Source organism: Mus pahari, chromosome 20, assembly GCF_900095145.1.
Source record: "Mus pahari chromosome 20, PAHARI_EIJ_v1.1, whole genome shotgun sequence".
NCBI classification, from domain to species: domain Eukaryota; kingdom Metazoa; phylum Chordata; class Mammalia; order Rodentia; family Muridae; genus Mus; species Mus pahari.
In genome coordinates, this window is record NC_034609.1 from 29,632,828 (window position 1) to 29,655,647 (window position 22,820).

At 44.4% G+C, this 22,820-nt stretch overlaps 2 protein-coding genes across 2 annotated transcripts in view; one reads left to right on the forward strand and one right to left on the reverse strand.

The window, feature by feature from the left end:
* Positions 1 to 963: 963 nt before the first annotated feature.
* Slc7a6os (solute carrier family 7 member 6 opposite strand) lies at positions 964 to 9,070 on the reverse strand. The gene is made up of 5 exons (XM_021220531.1): positions 8,865 to 9,070; positions 8,511 to 8,777; positions 4,758 to 4,967; positions 2,707 to 2,827; positions 964 to 1,690 (listed from the first exon to the last, which is right to left on the reverse strand). Exons 1-5 carry the CDS (start codon positions 9,054 to 9,056, stop codon positions 1,563 to 1,565), a joined length of 918 nt encoding a protein of 305 aa, XP_021076190.1. The 5' UTR covers positions 9,057 to 9,070; the 3' UTR covers positions 964 to 1,562.
* Positions 9,071 to 9,170: 100 nt separating this feature from the next.
* The window catches only part of Prmt7 (protein arginine methyltransferase 7), a 36,710-nt gene continuing 23,060 nt past the window's right edge, over positions 9,171 to 22,820 (forward strand). The window contains exons 1-5 of the mRNA XM_021220185.2: positions 9,171 to 9,229; positions 10,470 to 10,665; positions 12,137 to 12,173; positions 12,598 to 12,747; positions 19,268 to 19,376. Coding sequence (XP_021075844.1) covers positions 10,571 to 10,665; positions 12,137 to 12,173; positions 12,598 to 12,747; positions 19,268 to 19,376 — 391 coding nt within the window. The 5' untranslated portion in view covers positions 9,171 to 9,229; positions 10,470 to 10,570. The remainder of the gene's footprint in view (positions 9,230 to 10,469; positions 10,666 to 12,136; positions 12,174 to 12,597; positions 12,748 to 19,267; positions 19,377 to 22,820) is intronic.

The following is a 22,820-nucleotide window of genomic DNA, read 5'->3' on the forward strand; positions in this document are numbered from 1 at the left end:
CAATAACCACTTGAATGTACAAATTACATCACTTTGACAAGTTTACTAACTCCTGCTAGATACGTAGAGAAGCTTATGAACTGTAGGTACTGGGAAGAAGGCATCTGTAACACTTTCCCACGGGTCTATCACAGGAAAAGCGAGTATTTGCTGAATTGACTGTTGAGTGTTAATTCCTTAGACCTAGTGTCTGCTTTAGTAACTAGTCACATGTACCTAGAATCTAGCCAATTTGATAAGTGTTTGTCTTACACTAGCGCTTGGAAGATTAAGGCAAGATTGCAACTTACATTAACACCCACCCCCACCCCCAATGGTGGTGGCTCATGCCTTTAATTCCAGCACTAGGGAGGCAGAGGTAGGTGCATCCCTTCTGAGGCAGCCTCATCTACACAGAGACTGTATCACGAAAACCCTTGAAGTTTCTCAGTTGCCCTAATTATATTTCAAGTGCTCAAGAGCCACACAGTTGTACCGTGCATGCACAGAACATGCTGTGGGAAGTTTTATTGGATAATACTACATCTAGGGCTAAGGAGCTGAGATTTTAGAAAACAAGGAGGGGGAAATGCTGAGTTTTGGTGACAGTGTCCTATTGATGCTACAGTTGGCCTTCCATGTATGAGTCCTGCATTTACTAATCTACTTTCTTTGGGGGGCAATGTGCCTATTCTAAATATGGAAAGATTTACTTACATCATTCTCCAAAGAGTTGTGGTATAATTTAGTGTTAACATTAGATTTTTATAATCTGAAGGCATAGATTTTGTCATCTTATGTAAGGGACTTGGACACATGGTGGTTTTTGGCAGTCCTGGAACCATATAACAAGGGTAAGTGCTATAAATAGTTGACATAGCCCATAATGTATAAAGTTAATTCTGAAACATGTAGCTCAGTAACCTCTCCCTTTTCTATGAGGAAAACACCTAAAACAATCAGATTTAAAAAAGAATTGCTTGCTTCTGTGTAAAAAGTTAAGTTTTTATTAAAGATCATCACATCCATACATACTATTCCTTGGTACCACCGCCAAAAGGTGAAAGCAGTCTTTATAACCATTATCAGAGTCTCAAGGGGGTTGGGGAAGACATGACCTCCCATAGGTCAGGGCGGGGGAGCCACTGCTGTCCTTGCAGAGGTCATCTCCATCAAAGGGAGCAGGCTTCCTGGGAGCAGGCACTCCCTCCTCCCACCAGCTTCTTTAGGCCTGAGCATAGAAGTAAAATGACAAAAACCACCAGGGCTGGAGGTTTTACATCATTTTATTTTTCAGATTGTAAGATCACTTTTTAAAAAAATAGAATGCCCAGGCTGGCCTAGAACTTACTGTTTAGTCTAAAGGCTAGCCTTGTAATTCTCTTCTTGGCTCCCAAACTTTCCAGTGCTGGAATTAGACATGACACAGTGTGCTTGGCGTCACTTATCACTTACAAGGAAGTCCTCACTGTGCCGTGGTAAAGGCTTTTCTTTCCACATGTTCAGTTGGAATCCTAAGATAATGACTCTGTAGTCAGAGACTTAAAGGCCCATGGAAGAATCTCACAAATACCAGCAAGCCATCAATCTGAATCCAGACCATGGGAGCTATCATAGTCAAACTCCTTTTGTACATCCAAAGGGTATTTGCTCCATATCAGTCGCCTGCAGCTTCTTTCCTCCTCGCTGAGGCTGTTGTATTCATCAGAACCTTCAAGGAGACAAAAGATTGTATTTTCCATTATAAAATACTTGTTCATAAAGAAAATTTATGATAAAGAACTTGGACAACTTTGAGTCAGTTCTTCCGTTATGTGGGTGTTGGAATAAAGTGGGTTATCAGGCTTAGCAGAAAAAGAAAAAGAAAGATTTGTTTTAGGTAAGTACACAGTACACTGTCGCTGTTTTCAGACACACCAGAGGAGGACATTGGATTCCACTATAGATGGTTGTGAGCCACCATGTGGTTGCAGGAATTGAACTCGGGAAAAGCAGTCAGTGCTCTTAACTGCTGAGCCATCTCTCCAGCCCCACCTTTTTTTTTTTTTTAAAAAAAAATCATCTCCTTCCCATAGAGCTCACTGCTCTGCCACCTCAGCCACGGGAGTGCTGGGTGACAGGGATGTTCTACTTGAGCCATGTAAATACTTTATCTCGTTTTTAAAATTAAATGTGTGTGTGTGTGTGTGTTTTATGTGCAGTGGTAAGATGACAACTTATAGGAGTTGGTTTTCCTTTTACAGAAGATTATAGCAACTCATGTTGCCAGACTTGCTGTGGAATGTTAATACCTTTTGTTTGGTTGGTTTTTGAGAAAGGGTTTCTTTGTGTATCCCTGGGTGTTCTTTTAGACCTGGCGGTCCTTGAGCTCAGATACCCATCTATCTCCCTCTGTCTCCCAAGTGCAGTACTAGTGTTTTTCCTGAATGTATGTATGTGCATATGTATAACTGGTACCCACAGAGGTCTGAAGAGGGAGTCGGGTTCCCTCGAATCGAATGGAATTAAGGATGGGTGTGCTACCATGACAGTACAAGAAACGGAACACACACCAGCCAGTGCTCATAGCCACTGAACCATCTCTCCAACCCAGTTAATACTTTCCCCAGCAGTTCCCCTATAAAGAGAGGGAAAGCCAGCCATATGCAAGCATGCCCATCAATTAACTATACCTTCAACCTCAATCTTGACTCTTACCAGTCCCACTCCATCTGGGTTGCTACCCACCTCTGGAATCGTCATCTCTATCACTGCTTTCTTCATCCGGGTACTCGTTACGCCAGTTATTTTCACTGTTTTCATCATCTTCATCTTCATAAATATCTTCTGACTGCTCATCATCATTTACCTGAACATCTCAACATAAACATGAGTTTCAGTCCAGGCTTGAGTTATGCTCCTTATGGGAAGCTATTGGCAATACCTTCTTGGGGAGGTTCAAGTAAAGGCACCATGTGAAAAAGGCAGACAAGGAAGAGCTCGTCTGACTCTGCTTTACTAGAGACTAGGTAATTTTAGGCCCAGGTCCAACCAAGAGCCCAGCTACAGATACCACACCCCAGTGCCAGCAGAGGGGAACGACTGTAGAGTAGCAGTCATGGATGACCAGGTGGGAGAGGGGTTTTACAACTAAGTGGTTGAGGAAAGCAGGAGTAGACACCACACAGTGGTCTAAGATAAGATGGTGCCTAGCTGCACTAGTAATAGCGGACTCCGAAGGTACCCACAGATACATAGACTCACACATACATACACATAAGCTGGAAAGGGTAAACTCAACATTTTTAGAAAGTGGAGTTAAGATGTTAAGGAAATTTTTCTTGCCTTTTCTTTTTTCTGAGATGGGGCTTACTATGTAGTCCTGGCTGACAGGGAGCTTGCTATGTGTAGATCAGGGTGGTCTCACAGAGACCCGCCTACCTCTGCTTAAGTGCTGGAATTAAAAGTGTATTCTTAAAATTTGGAATGTGTCTGTTCTTGGGGGCTGGAGAAATGACTCAGTGGTTAGAGCACCTAATGTTTTAAGAGATCCTGGGTTCAATTCCTAACATGTATTGGCTTACGATTGTAATCTGTAAACTACACTGCCAGAGATGTAACACTCTTCTGGCCTCCTTTGGTATCAGCATGCATGTAACAGTGCAGATATTCATGTAGGCAAACATCCATACAGTTTTTTTGTTCTTACTCATGCCTGGTTTTATTCTCTCAAGGTTATAAACAAAACTTTCCGTGTAAGTAGTCCAACATATCTGCTGTATTGAACCAGGGTTTCTACAAAGGATTTAGAACAGAATTTTCCTTCCAAGCAAAAACAAGAACTAGAACAATGTTTATCAAGAGAGGATAAACATCCAGGTGTGAGGCCTGTAATTCCAACACTGGGGAAGCTGAGGCAATTCAGATTGCCACAAGGTAAAAGCTTGGGCAGCATGCTAAGTACAAGGCCTGCCTGGACTACACTGTGAAATCCTTTTTCATAAAAATAAAAAGGGAGGCTGGAGAGAGATGGCTCAGCAGTTAAGAGCACTGACTGCTCTTCTGAAGGTTCCCAGTTCAAATTCCAGCAACTACATGGTGGTTTACAACCACCTGAAATGAGATCTGATGCCCTCTTCTGGTATGTCTGAAGATGGTGACAGTGTACTTACATATAATAATCAATCAATCAATCAATCAATCAATCTGCGGGCCAGAACGAGCAGAGGTGCTGAGTTCAATCCCCAGCAACCACATAATGGCTCACAACCATCTGTACAGCTACAGTGTACTCGTATATATAAATATAGATCTTTAAAAAAGGCTGTACAAGCTTAAGTACCACAGTTCGGACATCCAGAACCCATGTAAAAGCTGGGTGGACTGGGTAGCCTGCCTGAGATCTCAGCAAATGGGAGGTAGAGACAGGAATCCCTGGGGTAAGCTGCCGTTAGATTAGTTGGGATTGGCAAGCTCTAGTTTCGGTGAGAGACCCTGCATCAAGGAAGACACTCAATGGACTATGAGATCCCATTCCCTGCCTCTCCCTCCCCACTTCCCCCCACCCCCGCCATTAAAAAAAAGCATGGCAAGATAACTTAGTGGTTGAAGGTGCTTGCCAACAACAAAACTGCATCCCAGGAGTCCACGTGGTACAAACAAACAAATTGTCCTGGCTTCCACACATGCACCATGCATACACACTAAATAAAATTGATTTTAAAATTTAAAAACAAAAGGAGTGGGATCCAAGAAGTCAGAAGCACCCTATTCGCCCTTCTCCTCTTGGACCTCCTTACCAGCTCCCATTCCTGGCTGTAGGGCTGCACGGACATGATGTTCTCAATCCACCCTGGAGGAGCCATCTCCATATAGTAAATGTCATATACATAGTCGTCATTGTGCTTTGGGGCTTCCTGGTGGTCGGCTTGGGATCCATCCTCAGATACAGTCAGCCTCTCCCGGATCAACTCTACAGAATTGCAGAGGATCACATCTGGATCAGATGTCTACAGAGAAACCAGATGACAGAGATTAAGAATCAGATGAGTACTCTATAAGGATTCTAAGGATTGGGTAAAACGAAGGCCTTTTTTTTTGGGGGGGGGGGGTGTTAAAGATTTATTGTAACATGTAAGTACACGGTTTCTGTCTTCAGACACACCAGAAAAGGGCATCAGATTTCATTACAGATGGTTGTGAGCCACCATGTGGTTGCTGGGATTTGAACTCAGGACCTTTGGAAGAGCAGTCAGTGCTCTCAACCGCTGAGCCATCTCTCCAGCCCCCACTTTCCATTGTTAAACAAGTATTTCCTACATTGCCAATCTTCAGTGTTATCAAAGGTGCTGATAACTCCATTTGGAGTGGAGTAAAAAGCAGTTTTAAGGTGCCTTATGTGAATGCTGGGAATCTTCATAATAAACCTGCTTCAGGTAAACTGCTGAGCAGTGTCTAGAGCCCTGTGCATTCCTAGTTCTTGAACTAATCATTAGCAGTATCTATAATACTTCATTTTTGCACTTGAAAAATGGTGATAACCTTGGAGAAAACAAGCTCTTATCCCAACTTCATCACCATCATCCCAGTTAAAACGTAGATGACTCTGAAAAGCACCAACACTTAACACCATCAACCAAGGGAAGGGAAGGACCTTGCCGTGGTCCACTATAGGACTATAGGTTCCAATTATCTTTCCTAGGAAAACCAAATTCATGCATGGTACCCGAAGTCCTAGATCTCTGCTTCTACACAATAAAGCTTAATTGCCTGTAACCTATGGAATGCAGAGCACAGCTTTACCTTGCCTTCTTTCTCTCACAGCTGTTTTGTCTCTACATTAGCTGTTCTCAACCCCATTGGTTGTAACGCCTTTGAGGGGAGGGGTGTTACAGATCAGATATCCGGAATACCAGATATTTACAATCCGGCATATCAGATATTTACAATTCGTAACAGTAGCAAAATTCCAGTTATGAAGTAGCAAAATGATTCATGGCTGAGCATCACCATAAGAGAAACTTTATTTAAGGGTCATAGCACTAGGAAGGTTCAGAACCATTTTTTTTTTTTTTTTAGGTTTTTCGAGACAGGATTTCTCTGTGTAGCCCTGGCTGTCCTGGAACTCACTTTGTAGACCAGGCTGACCTGGTCAGAAATCCGCCTGCCTCTGCCTCCCGAGTGCTGGGATTAAAGGCGTGCGCCACTACCAGAGCCATTATTCTTAAGGTCTTTCCAAAGTAATATGCTTGTTTTTCATGGACCATCTCCTAAGAAAACTCCAGTTTCATCAGTTTATTTAATATTTAGTTCCCAACACAACTTTAAGCACACCAATCAGCTGGAGGCGTACTTTAATCTCAGTGCTTAGGGCAGAAGCAGGCAGATCTGTCAAGTTCAAGGCCAGCCTGGTCTACAGTCTCAAAAACCAACAAAACAAAAAAATTACAGGCACAGAATGCCGAGGTAATACAGCTACAGACTACTCACCCACACTTCTATAAGTTCTTAATGGGAACACAGACACTCAAAGAGCATCATAATAAAAGTAGAATAATCAGGGTTCGTTAAGAAGGGTTTAACAAGAGGATAGACTTACAAAATCTAATAAAAACTATTACTTTGAATAGTCAACGCCTGCTAATAAAAACTTCCTGAAAAAAGTAAAAACAAAATGGTGATAAAAGTATCTAGTTCATAGTATTTGTGAAGGTTAAGAAAAGGAAAATACCACGTCAGGAATCTATCTCAGAGGAAGAACACTTGCCCCAAGTTCCCTTTGTAGTGACAAGTCTGGAATTTTGGTTTCTTTAAAGAACACAGAAATAGTTTTTTTTTTTTTTTTTTTTTTTTTTTTTTTTTTTTTTTTTTTTTGGTTTTTCGAGACAGGGTTTCTCTGTATAGCCCTGGCTGTCCTGGTACTCACTTTGTAGACCAGGCTAGCCTTGTTTTTGTTTTAATCCCAGGTGTGGGGATGTGGGGCTGCTTTGCGATGTCTGAAGCAGCTGACTGTGATTTGCCTCATGCCCTAGCAGAGGTGGTTTTTGTCAGCTGCAGATGGTTTCTGCAATTGTGTGACATTTGGAATTCTGGGAACTTCTCAGAGGGTATATATAAATGTTAGGGCCCCATCTTCAGGGAGGTTGGTGGCAAATTGTTAGTAGTCCTGCTCAAAAAAGAAACAAAAAGAAAGAAATTAGATTCAGAGATCTCTCTCTCCCCTCCATCTACTCTCCTATCTAGTAATAGGAGGTGAAGTGGGGGTGGGGTGGGGACCCCCCCAAGTGGCAAAAACCAGCTACAAGCAAAGAAGAAAGAAAAAATTAGATTCAGAGATCCCTATCATCTCTCTTTTATTCTTTTTTTTGTTTTTGTTTTTTTGTTTGTTTGTTTTTCAAGACAGGGTTTCTTTGCATAGCCCTGGCTGTCCTGGAGCTCACTTTGTAGACCAGGCTGGCCTCGAACTCAGAAATCTGCCTGCCTCTGCCTCCCGGAGTGTTGGGATTAAAGGCATGCACCACCACGCCCTTTCTCTCTTATCTAGTGATATAGGGGGAGGGGGAGGGAGGAGAAGAACCCACAAAGTAGCAAAGACCAGCCACACTCCGCAGGCACTGCAAAGCCCAGATACTTAGCAAAGTATACAGCACAGGGACAGAAAAGCAACACTGTCTCTTGGTGCTGCCACAGCTCTTTACGTTTGTTGAATTGCTTATCTAGGTTACGTCTTGGGAGCGTGATTACTAGGAAGACGGAAAACTTTAATTTTTCTTAGCGTTCTGGTTCTTATTTATCTGCTTGCTGGCCACTATAGGGTGACTGCTCTATTACACACTCCTGCATTCTGCTACAATACAGATCCATAGTGATTGAGTAGGCTGACCACACACCGCACCAAAACCTCCAAAATTGTGAGCTAAAAATCCGTCCATATTTACCTCATTTTTCGTAGCAATGAAAGTTTAACATCATCTCTAAATACTGTATATATTTTAAATAGACAAATCTACTTTCAAAAGGCCTACATCAATTCTGTTTGCTTTATTTTGATACACGTTCTCACTGTGTAGCTCTGCCTGGCCTTGAAAGAAGAGCTCTACTGATCCATGCCTCTTGAGTATTAAAGGCCTGATCAATCACACCCAAACTTTTTTTTTTTTTTTGAGACAAGGTCTCACTATGTAGTTCTTTTTAGGCTGGAACTCAGAGATCCACCTGGCACTGCCTCCCAAATGCTGGGAGGGAAGGTTTGTATTACAACACCCACACACGGAGAGAGAGAGAGAAAATCCTAAGGGGTGTAACACAAGCTTATAATCCCAGCACTGGGGCGACTGAGGCAGAACTGCTGTGTGTCAGAGGTCTGCTTGGGCTACACAGCCGGTACTATGTCAACCAGAGCTACACAACAAAAACTATCTCAACAGAACAAAAACAACAGAAATCAGGTAAAATGAGGTCAACCCTTAGAAATGGATCATCCATTCTTAAGCTTAGTGTGTATGCTCCTCATTACTGCCTTTGGGCGCAGAGCAGACATATACAGTACTCACTTTGCGGCAGTCGGTGGCAGCAACCTCTGGGTTTTCCTCCTCGTGGACCAGGTCCAACAACTGGAAGCCTGCATCCCTGACAGCTTCTGACCCACACGGAGGCTCCAAACTGTTAGAGGTTCCCGAGGATCGGTGGCTGGAGACCACCCTGTAGCGGCCCTCTTTACGGACCTCGCGCACCGAGGCACGAAGATCGCGGCGGATACGCAGCTGGCTGCTCCGGGACGGGCGCAGGGCAGCCCGCACAAGCTGCTGGATCGGCTCCTCCTGAGGGGCGATGGGAAAAGGGATGACTGCGACCGGGACAGCGTTCAGAGATCGCTCTCACAGAGTCCATTCCCCCTTTTCTCTTACCTGGGATCGCACGGTCGCAACCAGCTGGAAGACATTTCTCTCCGCCGCCGCCTCCTGGTCCTCCGGCGTCTCCCGAGCCGACGACTCGACCTCGCTGCCCCGGAGGCGTTTACAGGCCAGCACGAGAGCCTCGGCGGGCTCCGCGTTGCGCTTCCGCTTCACGCGCAACACCGCGGTCCTGCCGGCCTCCATAGCGGCGATCGCGGAGTACTGTGGGAAGACGCGGGGCGCGACGGGATGTCTGTCCAGTTCCGCAGAGGGCGGGGCCTCCCGGAACGTCACGCGGCGTCCCGACGCCCCGCCCATAGTGGGTGAGGCAAAAATGGCCGCGGGATCGGTGGTGAGCGGAGCGCTTCCCACGGCGGGTGAGCTGCTGAGCATGCCGGGGAGGTCGGGCCGTGGCTGGTCCTGGGCGCAGTCGGTCTTCGGGCCTGGTTTTTAGGGCTCTGGCGTGGGGGATATNCGGGTTTCTGGTGTACTTATCTTCCGGGCTGCTCCTGAGTCCACGTGGAGTGGTTCAAGCATCCTGAGCAGGTCTGCCGCAGCCGTCCCTCGTGGGTGACTGTCCTTTCTCAGACTGTCGCCGGGCGCAGGACTTGTGCCAGAAGCCTCGTCCCAGCCGGGAACGGGTCGGCCCCGGGACCCGTTCTGATTCGGGATGGCTTTCTCAGTCGGTATTCTGGGGAGTTGGGAACCATTCAGTTCACGACACTCGCCCGGAGAAGCGACAGACGTTTGGGTACCCTGGGTGGACATGCTTCTGATTAAAACTCTGGAGTGGCCCTCAGTGCATTTTTTAAGCGTGTTCNTAGTTAAACCCTAGCGACATCACAGATAAGTAAGTGTCCTTAGTCTGTCGCGGGATAACCACTTCTGCGCCTTTACTGTATCNTGTTAGCTCATTGCTTGGCTTCCCCTGCCTTCTCACTTACCTTCACTTGAAGGCTGGACCCCGATGAACCTGTGGGGGGCCCTTTTAATTATGTTGGAATTTCTGAAAAGTGGCAAAACTTCCACACAGCTCTATNTATTTACTGTAGGGTCCCCCCTTACCCCCAACTTTTTCTTANGACAGGATCCCATCGTGCAGCCCTGACAGGGGTGGACTGCATAGAGGTGGTCCTGCCTCTGCTTTTCTAGTGCTAAAACCAAAGACATGCGCCAACACGGTGTTCTGTTTTGTTCTTATATTAGGACAAGGTCTCANAGCATAGCCCAGGCTGGTATCAAACTTAAGATCCTTCTGCCTCGGTTTCCTAANTGCTGAGATTGTAGGCATGAGCTACCACAACTGGCTTTTATTATAGTTTTTGATGGTATATCCTGTATACAAAATGAAAATTACTCTTGTTAGAAATATCAAAATATTGNTTAATTTTCTTTTGAGATGGGCTGTCACTATGTAGTTCTTGCTGGCCTAGAACTTGCTATGTAGACCATGTTGACTTTGAACTTAAACAGAGATCTGCCTGTCTCTGCCTTCCAGACCTGAGATTGAAGGTCTNTGTTATTGTTAATAAAAGATTGTAAGTAACTGACCTTTTTGCTTGTTTCTTGATTTTTTTTTCTTCTTCTTTGTTTTCTTGTCCATTGTCTCCATCCTAGGCATTATAATTGATTAGGTTTCTGATATCAAGATCTTTTCCTAAGAAGTAAATTAACCAGCCCCACATTTCTGTGCAAACACTGTGGAACCAGTTGGCACCATGAAAGTCTTCTGTGGCCGTGCCAATCCAACCACGGGATCCCTGGAGTGGCTGGAGGAGGACGAACACTATGATTACCACCAGGAAATTGCCAGGTACCGAGGGCTGCTTCTCAGTTGGCTGCAGGTGTACAGGGCTTGTCGATGTCGACTTAGGTTCGAGGAAGATTCTGGAGATTGCTTTTCTGAGGTGTTAGGAGAGCAAAGCGTGGGAAGTGGGTTGGTGAGAGGACGGGAGAGGTTCCTGCAGTCCTAAAGTGGAAGTGTGGAAGCGGGGGGAGGGGAGAGAGGAAGAGTAGCTTGGAGGAGCGGGAGTTTGGTGACCCACTGTATGCAGCAAGAGGGGAGAGTTCCAGAAGCACCAAGATTTCTGGGGTGCCCTCCGGAGAGGACATTCCTGTGATGCTAGAGGTCGAAAGAAGTATGAGTTGTGGAGACACAGAGTTTGTAGAGCTTGGTAAAGGTGAAATTGAGAGAAGTTGCAGCATCTCAGTGAAAGAGGTTAACGGAATGTAAAAAGGGGGATTAAAACTAAGCAGCCCAAGCCAGTGGTAGCATATATCTTTAATCTCAGCACTCGGCAGGCAGAGACAAGTGGCTTTCCCTGTGTTCAAGGACAGCCTGGTATGTATCAAGTTCCAGGCCAGCTGGGGTTAGGTAGTGGTGTCTCAAAAACAAGACAGACCGAAAAACTAACCAGTACACTGGGACATAGAGACTGAAGTGAGGATTCTGTTCTAAGGATTATACCCTCCCCTCATTTACAGCTTGCTAGGGAGGTAAGTTCTCTCACTGAGTGCTGACTCGTCCTAAGCTTGGGGGTGGGGGAGAAAGTAAGCACAGGAAGAAATGTAAGGTGATGCAGAGGGAAATAGAAAAGATGGGTGAGACTTCCCTCCCTTTACACACTGTTTCCCTTGAAGTGATGTGAACATCTGAGAATGGTGGCCTCACACATACATACCCTTTCCAGTTCCTCTCTGGTATGGTTGTATGGCGTTGTTCTATGGTATAAATGTACTATTCTATGTTAAGTCATGCCTTAGGGTTGTTGAGTTCAGGATGTTCATGGTATAGGTGGCTATTACAGGCTCTCTCTGGTGGGCTAGTGAAGTACGCCAGCAGGGTACAGGTGTTTGCCACCAATACTGACAATATGAGTTCGATTCCAAGGGCCCATGTAATGTGGAAGGAAAGAAACTGACTCGTGTATATGTCCTTTGGCAGTCGATACACACACATAGGTAAATAGACACAGATTTATCTCTGGGGTCTGAGAAGAACATCTGCTCTGAGGTGCTTATTTGCAATGACAATAACCAACCATACTGGCCTTAAACTTATTCTCTTTCCTCAGCTTGAACCAAGCTTGAACCAATTTCAAATGTCTTGAAATGCATGAGATTACAGGCTTGAGCCATCATACCAAGCTATTAAAATATGTAAAGATGGATGACACACTTATTCCATCCAGTTGAGGACAGTGTTTATAGGTGGGGTGTGCTCATGCATGTCTTTATTAGCGAAGGTTTCTGACTCCCTGTTTCTCTCTTTCTTATCTCTTAAGGTCATCCTATGCCGATATGCTACATGACAACGACAGAGTGAGTAAAGTAAACCGTATTGTAAGACAGGGTCTCCCTGTATAGCCGTGGTAGTCCATGCCACCTTTCCCTGCCTCCTGAGTGCTGGGGTTAAAGCTGTCCACCATCATGACAGATGAAAACCATAATCTTGCTGTGGTATTTGGAATCTTAATTTCCCTGTTTTCTATACCTTACAGTTATTAAAAAGGGCAGTAGTTTATAGTTTCTCCAGCATTCCTAAACAGAAATAGCAGATAGGGCAGAGAGAGAACCACTCAATACAGGGCAGGAGGCTGACTCTTGGTCTTGGAGTCTTGTCTAGCTCAGTTGGCAAGTACTGACATATAGAGGCTACACAGGACATAGGGTCCACCTGTGTATAGCACCTTTTCACTTACTTATGATGACGTGTGACATGACAGATATTTTTCCTTTTTCATAGAATATAAAATACTACCAGGGTATCCGGGCAGCTGTGAGCAGGGTGAAAGACAAGGGACGGAAGGCCTTGGTTCTTGACATTGGCACTGGCACAGGCCTCTTGTCAATGATGGCAGTTACTGCAGGGGCTGACTTCTGCTATGCGATCGAGGTAAGCTGTGCTCACTGGGTATGTGTCATCTGCCTTACAAGGGTCGGCCTTTAGGTCCTGGAGGTTTGACAAACACATGCGGAGCACATGACCCTCCTCCCCACACATGCCGAGCACATGACTCTCCTCCCCACACAGAGACGAGTCAGATGGCTACCTTTCTCCAGGAGTTTGTTTTCTTTTTTCTTTTTTCCTTTTGCTCTGAAACAGTGTTTCTCAGACTTGGCTGTGTGAGGATCCTGAAGGGACTTTAAAAAATAGTTAAGTGGGCTGAAAAGATGGCTCAGTGGGAAATCAGGGTTCAGGGTCATCCTGGGCCTCTGACAGATCTTTCCCAATCTGAACCACCACAGACCCTCTTAAGATAACATCAGTTTAATTTCTTTCTTTAATAAAACATTAATCATCTTATTCTTATGAAAATGTAAATAGTATACACTATAACAGGGAATGTGGTAAATGAATAATAGCAGTAGCTTAAATAATGTAAAAATGTTTGGTCCCATAAAGTCCTGAGGTCATTAGTAGAGTGTGTTCTACTTAGGCTCCTTCTGACTGCCCACCCTGTCATCCCTACTGTGTGGCCCTGATCTCAAAGTAGTTGGAATGGTGTAGTAGGTAGATCAGTGGTTAGAGATATGACTTGTCCTGAAAACCTGATAACCCAGGTTTGACCCCTGGATCTCACAATGGAAAAAGAGAATAGAGTCCCAAAGTTGTCCTCTGACCTCCACATGCACTCTGTGGCACATGCGCCCTCACTTAGCACACACACACCATTACATACCACGCAATAATAAACAATATCTATTTATTTATTTAGTTAGTTTTTTGAGACAAGTTCTCTACATAGTCTTGATTGTCCTGGAACCCACTGTATAGACCAGTCTAGCCTCAGACTCACAGAGCTCCACCTGCTTCTGGCCCCATCCTCAGTGTTGGGAGTGAAGGTGTGTGCACCACACCCCACTTTTATCTTTGAGAGATGAGCATAGGCTGGAGAGAGAGCTCATGGTTAAGAGCTCCTACTGCTCTTGTAGAGAGCTAGCACTCGTGGCTGGCAGCTCACAGCTCCAGCTCCGGGGGATCCAGCACACACACACACACACACACACACACACACACACACACACACTATAAAAGCATGTGCAACTGTACTTGGTCTGAGATATACGTAGCCTGGGATAGGAGCAGTCTATTGGTGACTGTATAGATGGCTCAAAAGTTAAGAGCATTTGTTTCTTCAGAGGACTTGGATTCGATTTTCAGACCTCAGATGGTGGTTCACAACCATCCCCAATTTTTGGTTCAGGGGATCTAGTGCCCTCTTTGACCTCCACAGGCACCAAGCATGCATATTATGCACACACATATATATAGGCAAAAAACACAAACAAAATGAGTAGGCTAGTTGTGGTGGCATACACATCCAATCCCCGCTAGCACTTAGGAGCCACAGGCTGAATGATCTTTGTAAGTTTGAAGCCAGCCTGGTCTACCTATGGAGTTCCAGGACAGCCAAGACTAAATAAATCCTGTCCCAAAAGATGAACACTCTAAATTAAATGAGTAAAGCTAATTTTTTTTTTTTTTTTTAATGTGTTTAGGGGCTGGAGATACAGCTTAGCAGTTAAAAGCTGTTGTGAGGTATCTACCAGAGAAGACTGCTCAGATGTGGATTTAAGCTAGTATAAAGTCTTTTATTAGACATCCAGAGACTATACTCTGTAGATTCCAGTGTAGCCCCGAGCCTTTCTTAGGATGCAGTCTGTACTTGTCTTGGATTTCAAAAGGAAAAAGGAAAAAAAAAAAGGATAATACTGCATTATTCTTAATAGACAGAAATTGGAATCAGCCTAGATGTGCATAAGTAGATGGTAGATAATGAAAAAGTGTCTACATACACACAAAGGAATTTTACACAGCCATAAAGAAATGAAATAACGATGTTTAGACTGGGCATAGTGGGCTTACTCATAACCCTAGTACTTGGGAGAAAGAAGCAGGATGAGTCAGGATTAAGGCTACCTTGGGTTGCATAACGTTGTAATTCAAAAATCCAAAGTAAGCAAATGACACCAACCAAAAACCAAAGCATTACCAAGGTGTTGAGCAGATACAAAGAAGTTATGCTTTAGAATGATTCCCTTGTTCGTTTCAAAGTAAATTTTGTTAGCCCTGTTACAAAAGGAGCAGCCAGGACTCAAAGTTGTTAGGTCCTACAGTCAATAAGCAAAAGAAGCTTTGGGGAGGTAGCTCATTAGTGTAATACTTGCTAGCATGCAAGGAGCTTGAGCTTCAGCAAAAGTGGTAAATGAACATGAAGGCAGGACTCTGGTTCTGTCCCTAAGCGCACACAAAAGGCTGTATGCGGGTGGACTTGGTACTCACTTGCCAGCCTAAAGTTAGCAGTGAGATTGCTTAGGGAGGGAAGTGGGAAGAGCTAAACTTGGAACCATGTGGCCAGTGGAGTCAAGTTCAGACAAGAATGACCCCAGAAGGTAGAGAACTGTGGAAGCCAACGGAGCAGATGATGGAAACCTTGGAAAGGAGGTAGTCCTCAGCGGGTACCGCTAGAAGAAGTCTGTCAGTGGTGATCGAGTGGGCCCCAGTGGCGTAGGGCTGTAGTTCAGTCACTGCCATTGTGAAGAGACACCATGACTAAGAAAACTCACAAAAGGAAGCATTTAACTGGGGACCTGCTTACAGTATCCTCATGTCAAAGAGGATGGTGCCAGGTGGGTGTGGTGCTGGAGAAGCAGCTAAGAGCCTCAGCCTAATTGGGCAAGCAGAGAGACTGGATCTGGTGTAGACTTTTAAAACCTCAAAGTCTACCCATCATGATCCACTTCCTCCAACAAGGCCACACCTTCTAATCCTTTCAAATGGTATCACTCTCTGGTAACTAAGCATTCTAATATATGAACTTCTGGTAGCCATTCTTAGTCAGACCACCACAGCTACCAAGTACTCAAGGAATGAATGTTTTATTTTATTCCATTTTAACTAGCTCTATGTTGCTAATATGTTAGATAATATAAGTAGGTATAAAAGTTTGGCTGAGGGCCTAGAGAGATGGCTTGGTGGTTAAGAGGTTCTGAGTTCAATTCCCAGCACCTACAGTGGTGGTTCATGACCATCTAAAGCACCTTATGCTTTCTTCTGGCATGCAGGTCTACATGAAGCAACTTATACATAAAATAAATAAACCAAAAAAAAAAAAAAAACAAAAAAAAACAAATCTTAAAGGAAAAAAAGGGTTTGGCTGGGTAAAGACTAGCAGTTGTTGAGTTGGCAATAGGAAATCATGAATGAGCTTTGTTTGTTTGTTTGGTTTTGGTTTTGGAGATAGGGTTTCTCTATCTCCTTGACTGTCTGTTATCCTTGGCTATCCTGGAACTCACTCTGTATACCAGGCTGGCTTCGAATTTAAGAGATTTACCTGCGTCTACCTCCTGAGTGGTAGGATTAAAAGTGTGCACTACCACTGCCTACTTTATTAATGACCTTTAAAATTTCAAGATTTTGTTTTTGATTAATTGGGGAGGGGGACATAAGAGTACAGGTTCCCATGGAGGCCAGAAGAAGACATTAAATCCCCCAGTCTAGTGTGCAAGCATGGGTCTCTGGAAGAGCAGTATGTGCTTACGCACTGAGGTGTCTCATCAGCCCCTAATTTCTTTAAGAGTTTGTTTTTATTTATTTATTTGTGTGTGTGTGTGTGTGTGTGTGTGTGCGCGCGTGTACCCATGTTGGTGACCTCAGACTAAAAGAGGGAAGGTATCAGGTCAAGTTATACATGCTTCTAAACTGGCTAGTGTGGGTACTGGGAACTGACTTCTGGTTTCCTGTAAAGCAATAAGCTATCTTTGGTCTGTATGAATCTTTCTTACTGTGCTGTGTTGCTGGACCACCTTCCTTTGAAAACTTAGAGCTCTGCTGGCTGTGGGAGAACAACTGAAGAGCCACTGGGGATGCAGACAGGAAAACACGATCCGGACTTAGCTTCTCTTTTAAAAGCAGCAGGCTTTTCATAGACATTTCTGGCAAATCTCTACTTGCATCTATAATTGGCCAAAATAATTGACAAAGGGGATTTAGTTTCCCTCAAGCCAGATGGGTCATCACTTTAAAGCAGGTCAGTTCCCATACTGCACCACTGCCCCTGTTCTGAGGGAGGGAATAGTAGGTGTGGGGAAGTCCTCTTCACTGTTCGTGTCTGTTGATGGTTAGGGTGAGAGGATGGTATGTTTGGGTTTGCCTGTTGGTGTGCTTGTATGTGGAGGCCAGAGGCAGACATTGGTGTCTTCCTCAGCCTGTCTCCACCTTATATACTGATGTAGGGTACTTGGTCTCAGAGCTAGCCAATCCAGCTTGTCTAAACTGAGTATCTTGTTCCTCAGGGTCAGGCTCCTGTGGTCTGGGATTGCAGAGGGACTGCTCCACCATGCAGGGTTTACATGGATGGTGAATTCTGATCCCCGCTTCTCACACTGTACCGCTGCCATAGTTTCATTTTTGGTTTTGACAGAAGCAATTTAGGGGCGATTTAGGTTCCTTGTTCACAGTCCCACGGTCTGTCCCTGGGGAGAGGTCAGTTAGTTGAATTCTATTCCCAGTCAGGAGCTGAAGTAATGAGTGATGCTTGCAGCCTTGTGCTCAGCTGCCTTTCTCTTCCATTCAGTCCTGGACCTAGCCCATGACACGTGCTGGTCAGGATTCAGGGTGCACCTGTTCACCCAATTAAGAAAAATCCCTCACAGGCGTGTTCACAGGCCAGGCTAATGCAGACATGCTCTTCTCAAGCGATGCTGTATTGGGCCAAGTGACAATTAAAATTAGTACCACACACTTGAGGTGCATTGTCTCTCATGCACCATGAGAGCTTGAGCAGGGCTGAGGAGAGGCTGTGGTGGTCAGACTGAGGTTTAGGGAAGGGAGCAGAAGGAGGAAGAGAATGCTGAGCTTGTCATCATTGTAGACGATCATTTAGACTCAGACAAAGTGATTGAGAGCTGAGGGTTTGAGGCCAGAGACCACATGTGGAAAAACTACATTTTAAAAATGATTGTAAGAATAAGAAAAAAAAAAAAAGATTGCTTCCCCCAGCTGAGTACATACACTCTTTACACACACACACACACACACATATATATATATATATATACATACATACATACATACACACACACATATATATACACACAGACAGACAGACAGACACACACACACACACAAAAAAAACTTTTCTCAGTAGTAGAAAAACCAAAATCGGGGCTGGAGAGATGGCTCAGAAGTTAAGAGCATTGACTGCTCTTCCAAGAGGTCCTGAGTTCCATTCCCAGCAACCACATGGTGGCTCACAACCATCTGTAATGGGATCTGATGCCCTCTTCTGGTGTGTCAGCGAGAGGATGCTCTTATATACATTAAATAAGTAAATCTTAAAAAAGAAAAAAGAAAAGAAAAACCAAAATCATTTTCATGGTAGAAAATACAGAAAATGATTTAGAAAAGAAGAAAGAAAGAAAGAAAAGAAAAGAAAGGAAAAGAAAAGATAAGATCCTGTCATTTATTTGTTTTCACTTTGTATTTCTGGGAGTTTCTGTGTTTTTGTGGTTAGAGCTGTGACATCCAGACTAGGCAGGTTGAAAAGTCAGGATTAGAGGGGCTAGAGAGGGCTCAGGGGCTCGTGACTTCTGGAAGAAAAGCTTGGTGCTTCCCTGTGAGTTGTGTTTGTGTGTTTGCTTAACACACTAGGATCGTGTGTAGCCCAGGCTGGCCTCAACTCCTCCTACCTACACTTCCCAAGTGCTGAGATTACAGGCATGGTTCACCATTCCCAGCCTCCAGTAGGATTCGATTTGGCAGATGAGGAGGGAAAGTTGAGACTTGCCTTTGAGTGCTGGAAAGGATCATGCGGGTTATGAAACGGTGCGGCTGGTAGAGTAAAGGGGTCTACATTGTGGAGGGTCCCACGTGCCATAGGGAATACAGGCCTTGGTTTGGGACTGGCTCAATTCTGAACATAACACACTAACACAAAGCATGTATCCTCAGGTTTGTGGGAGGGCTCTGTTCTTACTGTCTTTACCATGGCAGCGACACCTACAGCCCTTACTAGGTAGTGCAAGAGCCCTTCATTTCCACGTAGTTGGCACGAAATGAGAAGTTCTAAGTAGTACCTGGGATTTGAACCTTTATCCTTTTGTTCAGGGGGAAGGTATTGAGACAGTTTCACTCTGTAGATCGGGCTTGTCTCTAACTCATGATAATTTTCCTGCCTTACCCTCTTGAATTCTGGGATAGCAGACACAAAACCTGGTTGGACTTCATCCTTTTGTGTTAATTTTCATGACACATTTGGAGAATAAAACACTTTTAGCATCAAATTATGAGATCAGAGTCAGATACTATCTTGCTAGCTATGCGTCCTGGAGTTGTAAGGTTTTTGTTTTTTAAGTAGCGCATTGCTCATTTTCCTTCCCTGTCTTCTTCTGCCCCTTTTCTCGATTTATAGGTTTTTAAGCCTATGGCTGAGGCTGCTGTGAAGATTGTGGAGAAAAATGGCTTCAGTGATAAGATTAAAGTTATTAACAAGCATTCCACTGAGGTGACGGTCGGACCAGGTGAGCGCCGTAGCTCCTGTGTGGGAAGCTCTGTGAACAGCAGAGCTGATGAGGCCACAGAAGTCAGCCACACACAGCAAAGGTGCTTTTTGCTTTAAGCATGTTGAAATTCTTGGGTAGCCCAACTTTTGTGAAACGTGAGGTAGCAAGAAAAGTCTCTGCAGTCAGGAGTCTGAAACTTAGAAAATTCTACATGTTCCTGGGAACCCTCCAGAGCTCAGCCAAGCTGTCTGGGGAAGTTCCGGACAGGCTGTGGGCCTTCATGGCCATCGCCAGCTCCCAAGATGCAGTGTGTTAGGATTGAAGGATCTATTTCAAGTCAGTATTTTATTTTACGTTTACTTTGTCAATACCATCAGGATCTAATACAGTCCAGGCTAGCCTTGAGCTTGCTCTGTAGCTGAGGTTGGCCTTGGTCCTCCTGAGAACTGTAGGCCACACCTGTTTTTGTTTTTTTCTCATTAAAAAATTTACTTTGGGAGTGGGGATGTAGCCAGTGGTAGAGTGGCTTGGGTGAATAAGGCCCTGGCTTTGATAATGGTAAGACCCTAAAATAAAAGTAATTTAAGCCAGATATGGGTAATCTCAACCATTTTGGAAGCTGAGGCAGGAGGAATATCCTGGATTTCACGTCAGCTTGGACTACATAGCAAGATCTTTTTTTGAAAACAACCCAAATATAGGGCTGGAGAGAGGGTTCAGAGTTCAGAGCACTGTATGCTTCTTTAGAGGACTTAGGCTCAATTCTTAGCACCCACATGGTAGCTCACAACCATCCGTAAGTCTGGTACCAGGGTATTGCATGCCTTCTGACATAAGTGGGCACAAAGCATACATATGGTATGCAGACATACATGCAGGCAAAAGACACAAAATGAAATCAATAAATAACTAATTAAAAAGTTTCTGTGGCGTGTGCATGTGTGCGTGTGTGTGGTATGTGTTCAGTTCAGGCTTTCTCAAATAAATTCTTGACTATGAAAATTATTTTGAAGGTCTTGAGTGCTGGGATTACATGTGCTGCCTCACTGGGCCCATTATCTCAGTGTAAATTAATATGACAAGGATACTTCAATGGATGTGTCTACTTTAAGAATATAGTGTAGAGCCTGGTATTGTGATATTTGAATTGATATGGTCCCCATAGATTCATGTGTTTGAATATTTGTTTTTTGAGACAAGGTCTCACTATGTAGCCTTGACTGGTCTGGAACTCAAAATTGTAGATGACGGTAGGTCTCAAACTCACAGAGACCCACATAGGTCTGAATGGTCAGTGCTGGGGTTAAAGGTTGCACATTGCACACTATGCCTGGCTGAACAAGGTAACAATCAAGCCACCACTGAGAAGCAAGCCCCTCACGTGAGTGTATTGTATGTGCTCTTCTCTTCTGAAACATCACACATACTCTCTCTCAACACTCCTTAAATCTATATTAAAGCTTAGTAAAGTTTCACGTTTTTTCTCCTTTCCCCAGTGTCTGAGTATGGTGTGTATAAGTGAGAGGGGTGTGTGTGTGTGCGCGCGCGCGCGCGCGCGTGCACATGCACTCGTGTGTACATTCAGAGACCAGAGAGGAACTTCAGATTAATGTAGCTCTGCTGACTAGAATTCACTCTCTAACCAAGGCCGTCTTTGAATTCATAGATATACTGCTTCCGGAGTACTGGGATTAAAGGGGAGTGCGTTCCACCATGCCTGGCCACCACCTTATTTTTTGAAATGATCTCTCACTGGACCTTGCTTGCTCTTTCAGCTGGACTGGTTGTCAATGAGCACCTGTGACTCCTGTCTCTGTCTTTCTGATGCTGGAAGGACATGCTAGCTTTACATGGTCATAGGGATTTGAACTCAGGTCTTACTGCTTTCACAGCACAGTCTTTTCCCCACTGTCTAGCTTGCCTTCCTGTTGCCGTGATAAACACTATGAGCAAAGCATCTTGGGAAGGAAGGGGTTTTATTTGCCTTGTTTGCCGGAGCCTGCTGGTCAGTCAACGTGGGAAGTGAGGATGATTATAGGACAGGCAGAAGGAAGATGCAAGAGACAGGTGGGCTGCTGGGAATACCATGCCAGGGAGCAAGTGTGTGCTCTCAGTGTCTTTTAAAGGTAAGCCACACAAACTGATCAATTCCAGGAATATAAACAGTGACTATAAATTCTTACTTGCCAAGTTTATGGTACACAGTATCTATGTTTGACTAAGGCTAGGACAGTCTCTCAAGGAAACGTGTGTAAGCAGGGGAACTTGTCAGGTCGTAACACCCGTCTTAAATGTCTTAATTAAAAACAAAGACAGATGTCAGCAGACTCATTCATAATTAATCACAAGTAAGAGGTCAGTCAAAGTTAACTCTCCACACGCATGTCCATTCCACCATTGAAGGAAGCCTAGGCAGGAACTTGAAGCAGAAACCATGGCGGGGAGCCGATGACTGGTTTGTTTCCAGGCTCACATTCAGCTACCTTTCTCATACAGTCCAGGCCCACAGAGAGCTGGGCCCTTTCATATCGATCAACAATCAAGACAATGCATACAGGCCAGTCTGATGGAAGCAACTCCTCACCGAGGGTCTTTCTGTCCAGGGGACACCCACTGAGCCATCTGCCCCAGACTGCTGTCATTTCTTAGAAGAAACAGCTTACTGTTCTTAGGGCTTTTTTTTTTTTTTTTTTTTTAAGATGTATTTACATTATGTTCTGGTTTGTTTTTGTTTTTTAAGATTTAATTATTTATATATATATATATATATATATATATATGAGTACACCATTTGCACTCTTCAGACACACCAGAAGAGGGCATCAGATCCCATTACAGATGGTTGTGAGCCACTAAGTGGTTGCTGGGTATTGAACTCAGGACCTCTGAAAGAGCAGTCGGTGGTGCTCTTAACCACTGAGCCACCAAGTTTTCTTCCTTCCTTCCTTTCTTCCTTCCTCTCTTTCTCTCTTTCTTTCAAATACATTTTTAAAAAGTATGTGTGTGCACCTGCTTGTATTTCTATGCACCATGTGAGTACATTGTCTGCAGAGGTCAGAAAAGGGCGCCATACCCCCTGGAACTGGAGTTAGAGACAGTTGCTAACCACGTGTGGGTGCTTGGAATTGAACTTTGTTCCCCTAGAAAAGCAGCCAGGGTTTTTATTCACTGACTCATATCTCCAGCCCCTAGGGCCAGTTTTCTTTTTCTTTTTCTTTTTCCTTTCATTTCCTTTCCTTTCCTTTTCTTTTTTCTTTCCCTCTCCACCCCTCCCCTCCCCTCCCCTCTCCTCTTCTTTTCTTTTTTTTTTTTTTTTGCTATCTTCATATTCTGCCTTTTGTTCCCCTGGGACTGGATTCGATCCATCCAGCCTCCACAATATCTGACTTGTCTTAACTGTGGGAAGGGGTACTCCAGGGAAGCCCCCACCTGTGCCTCTGTATTTCAGGAAGAAGCTCTTAG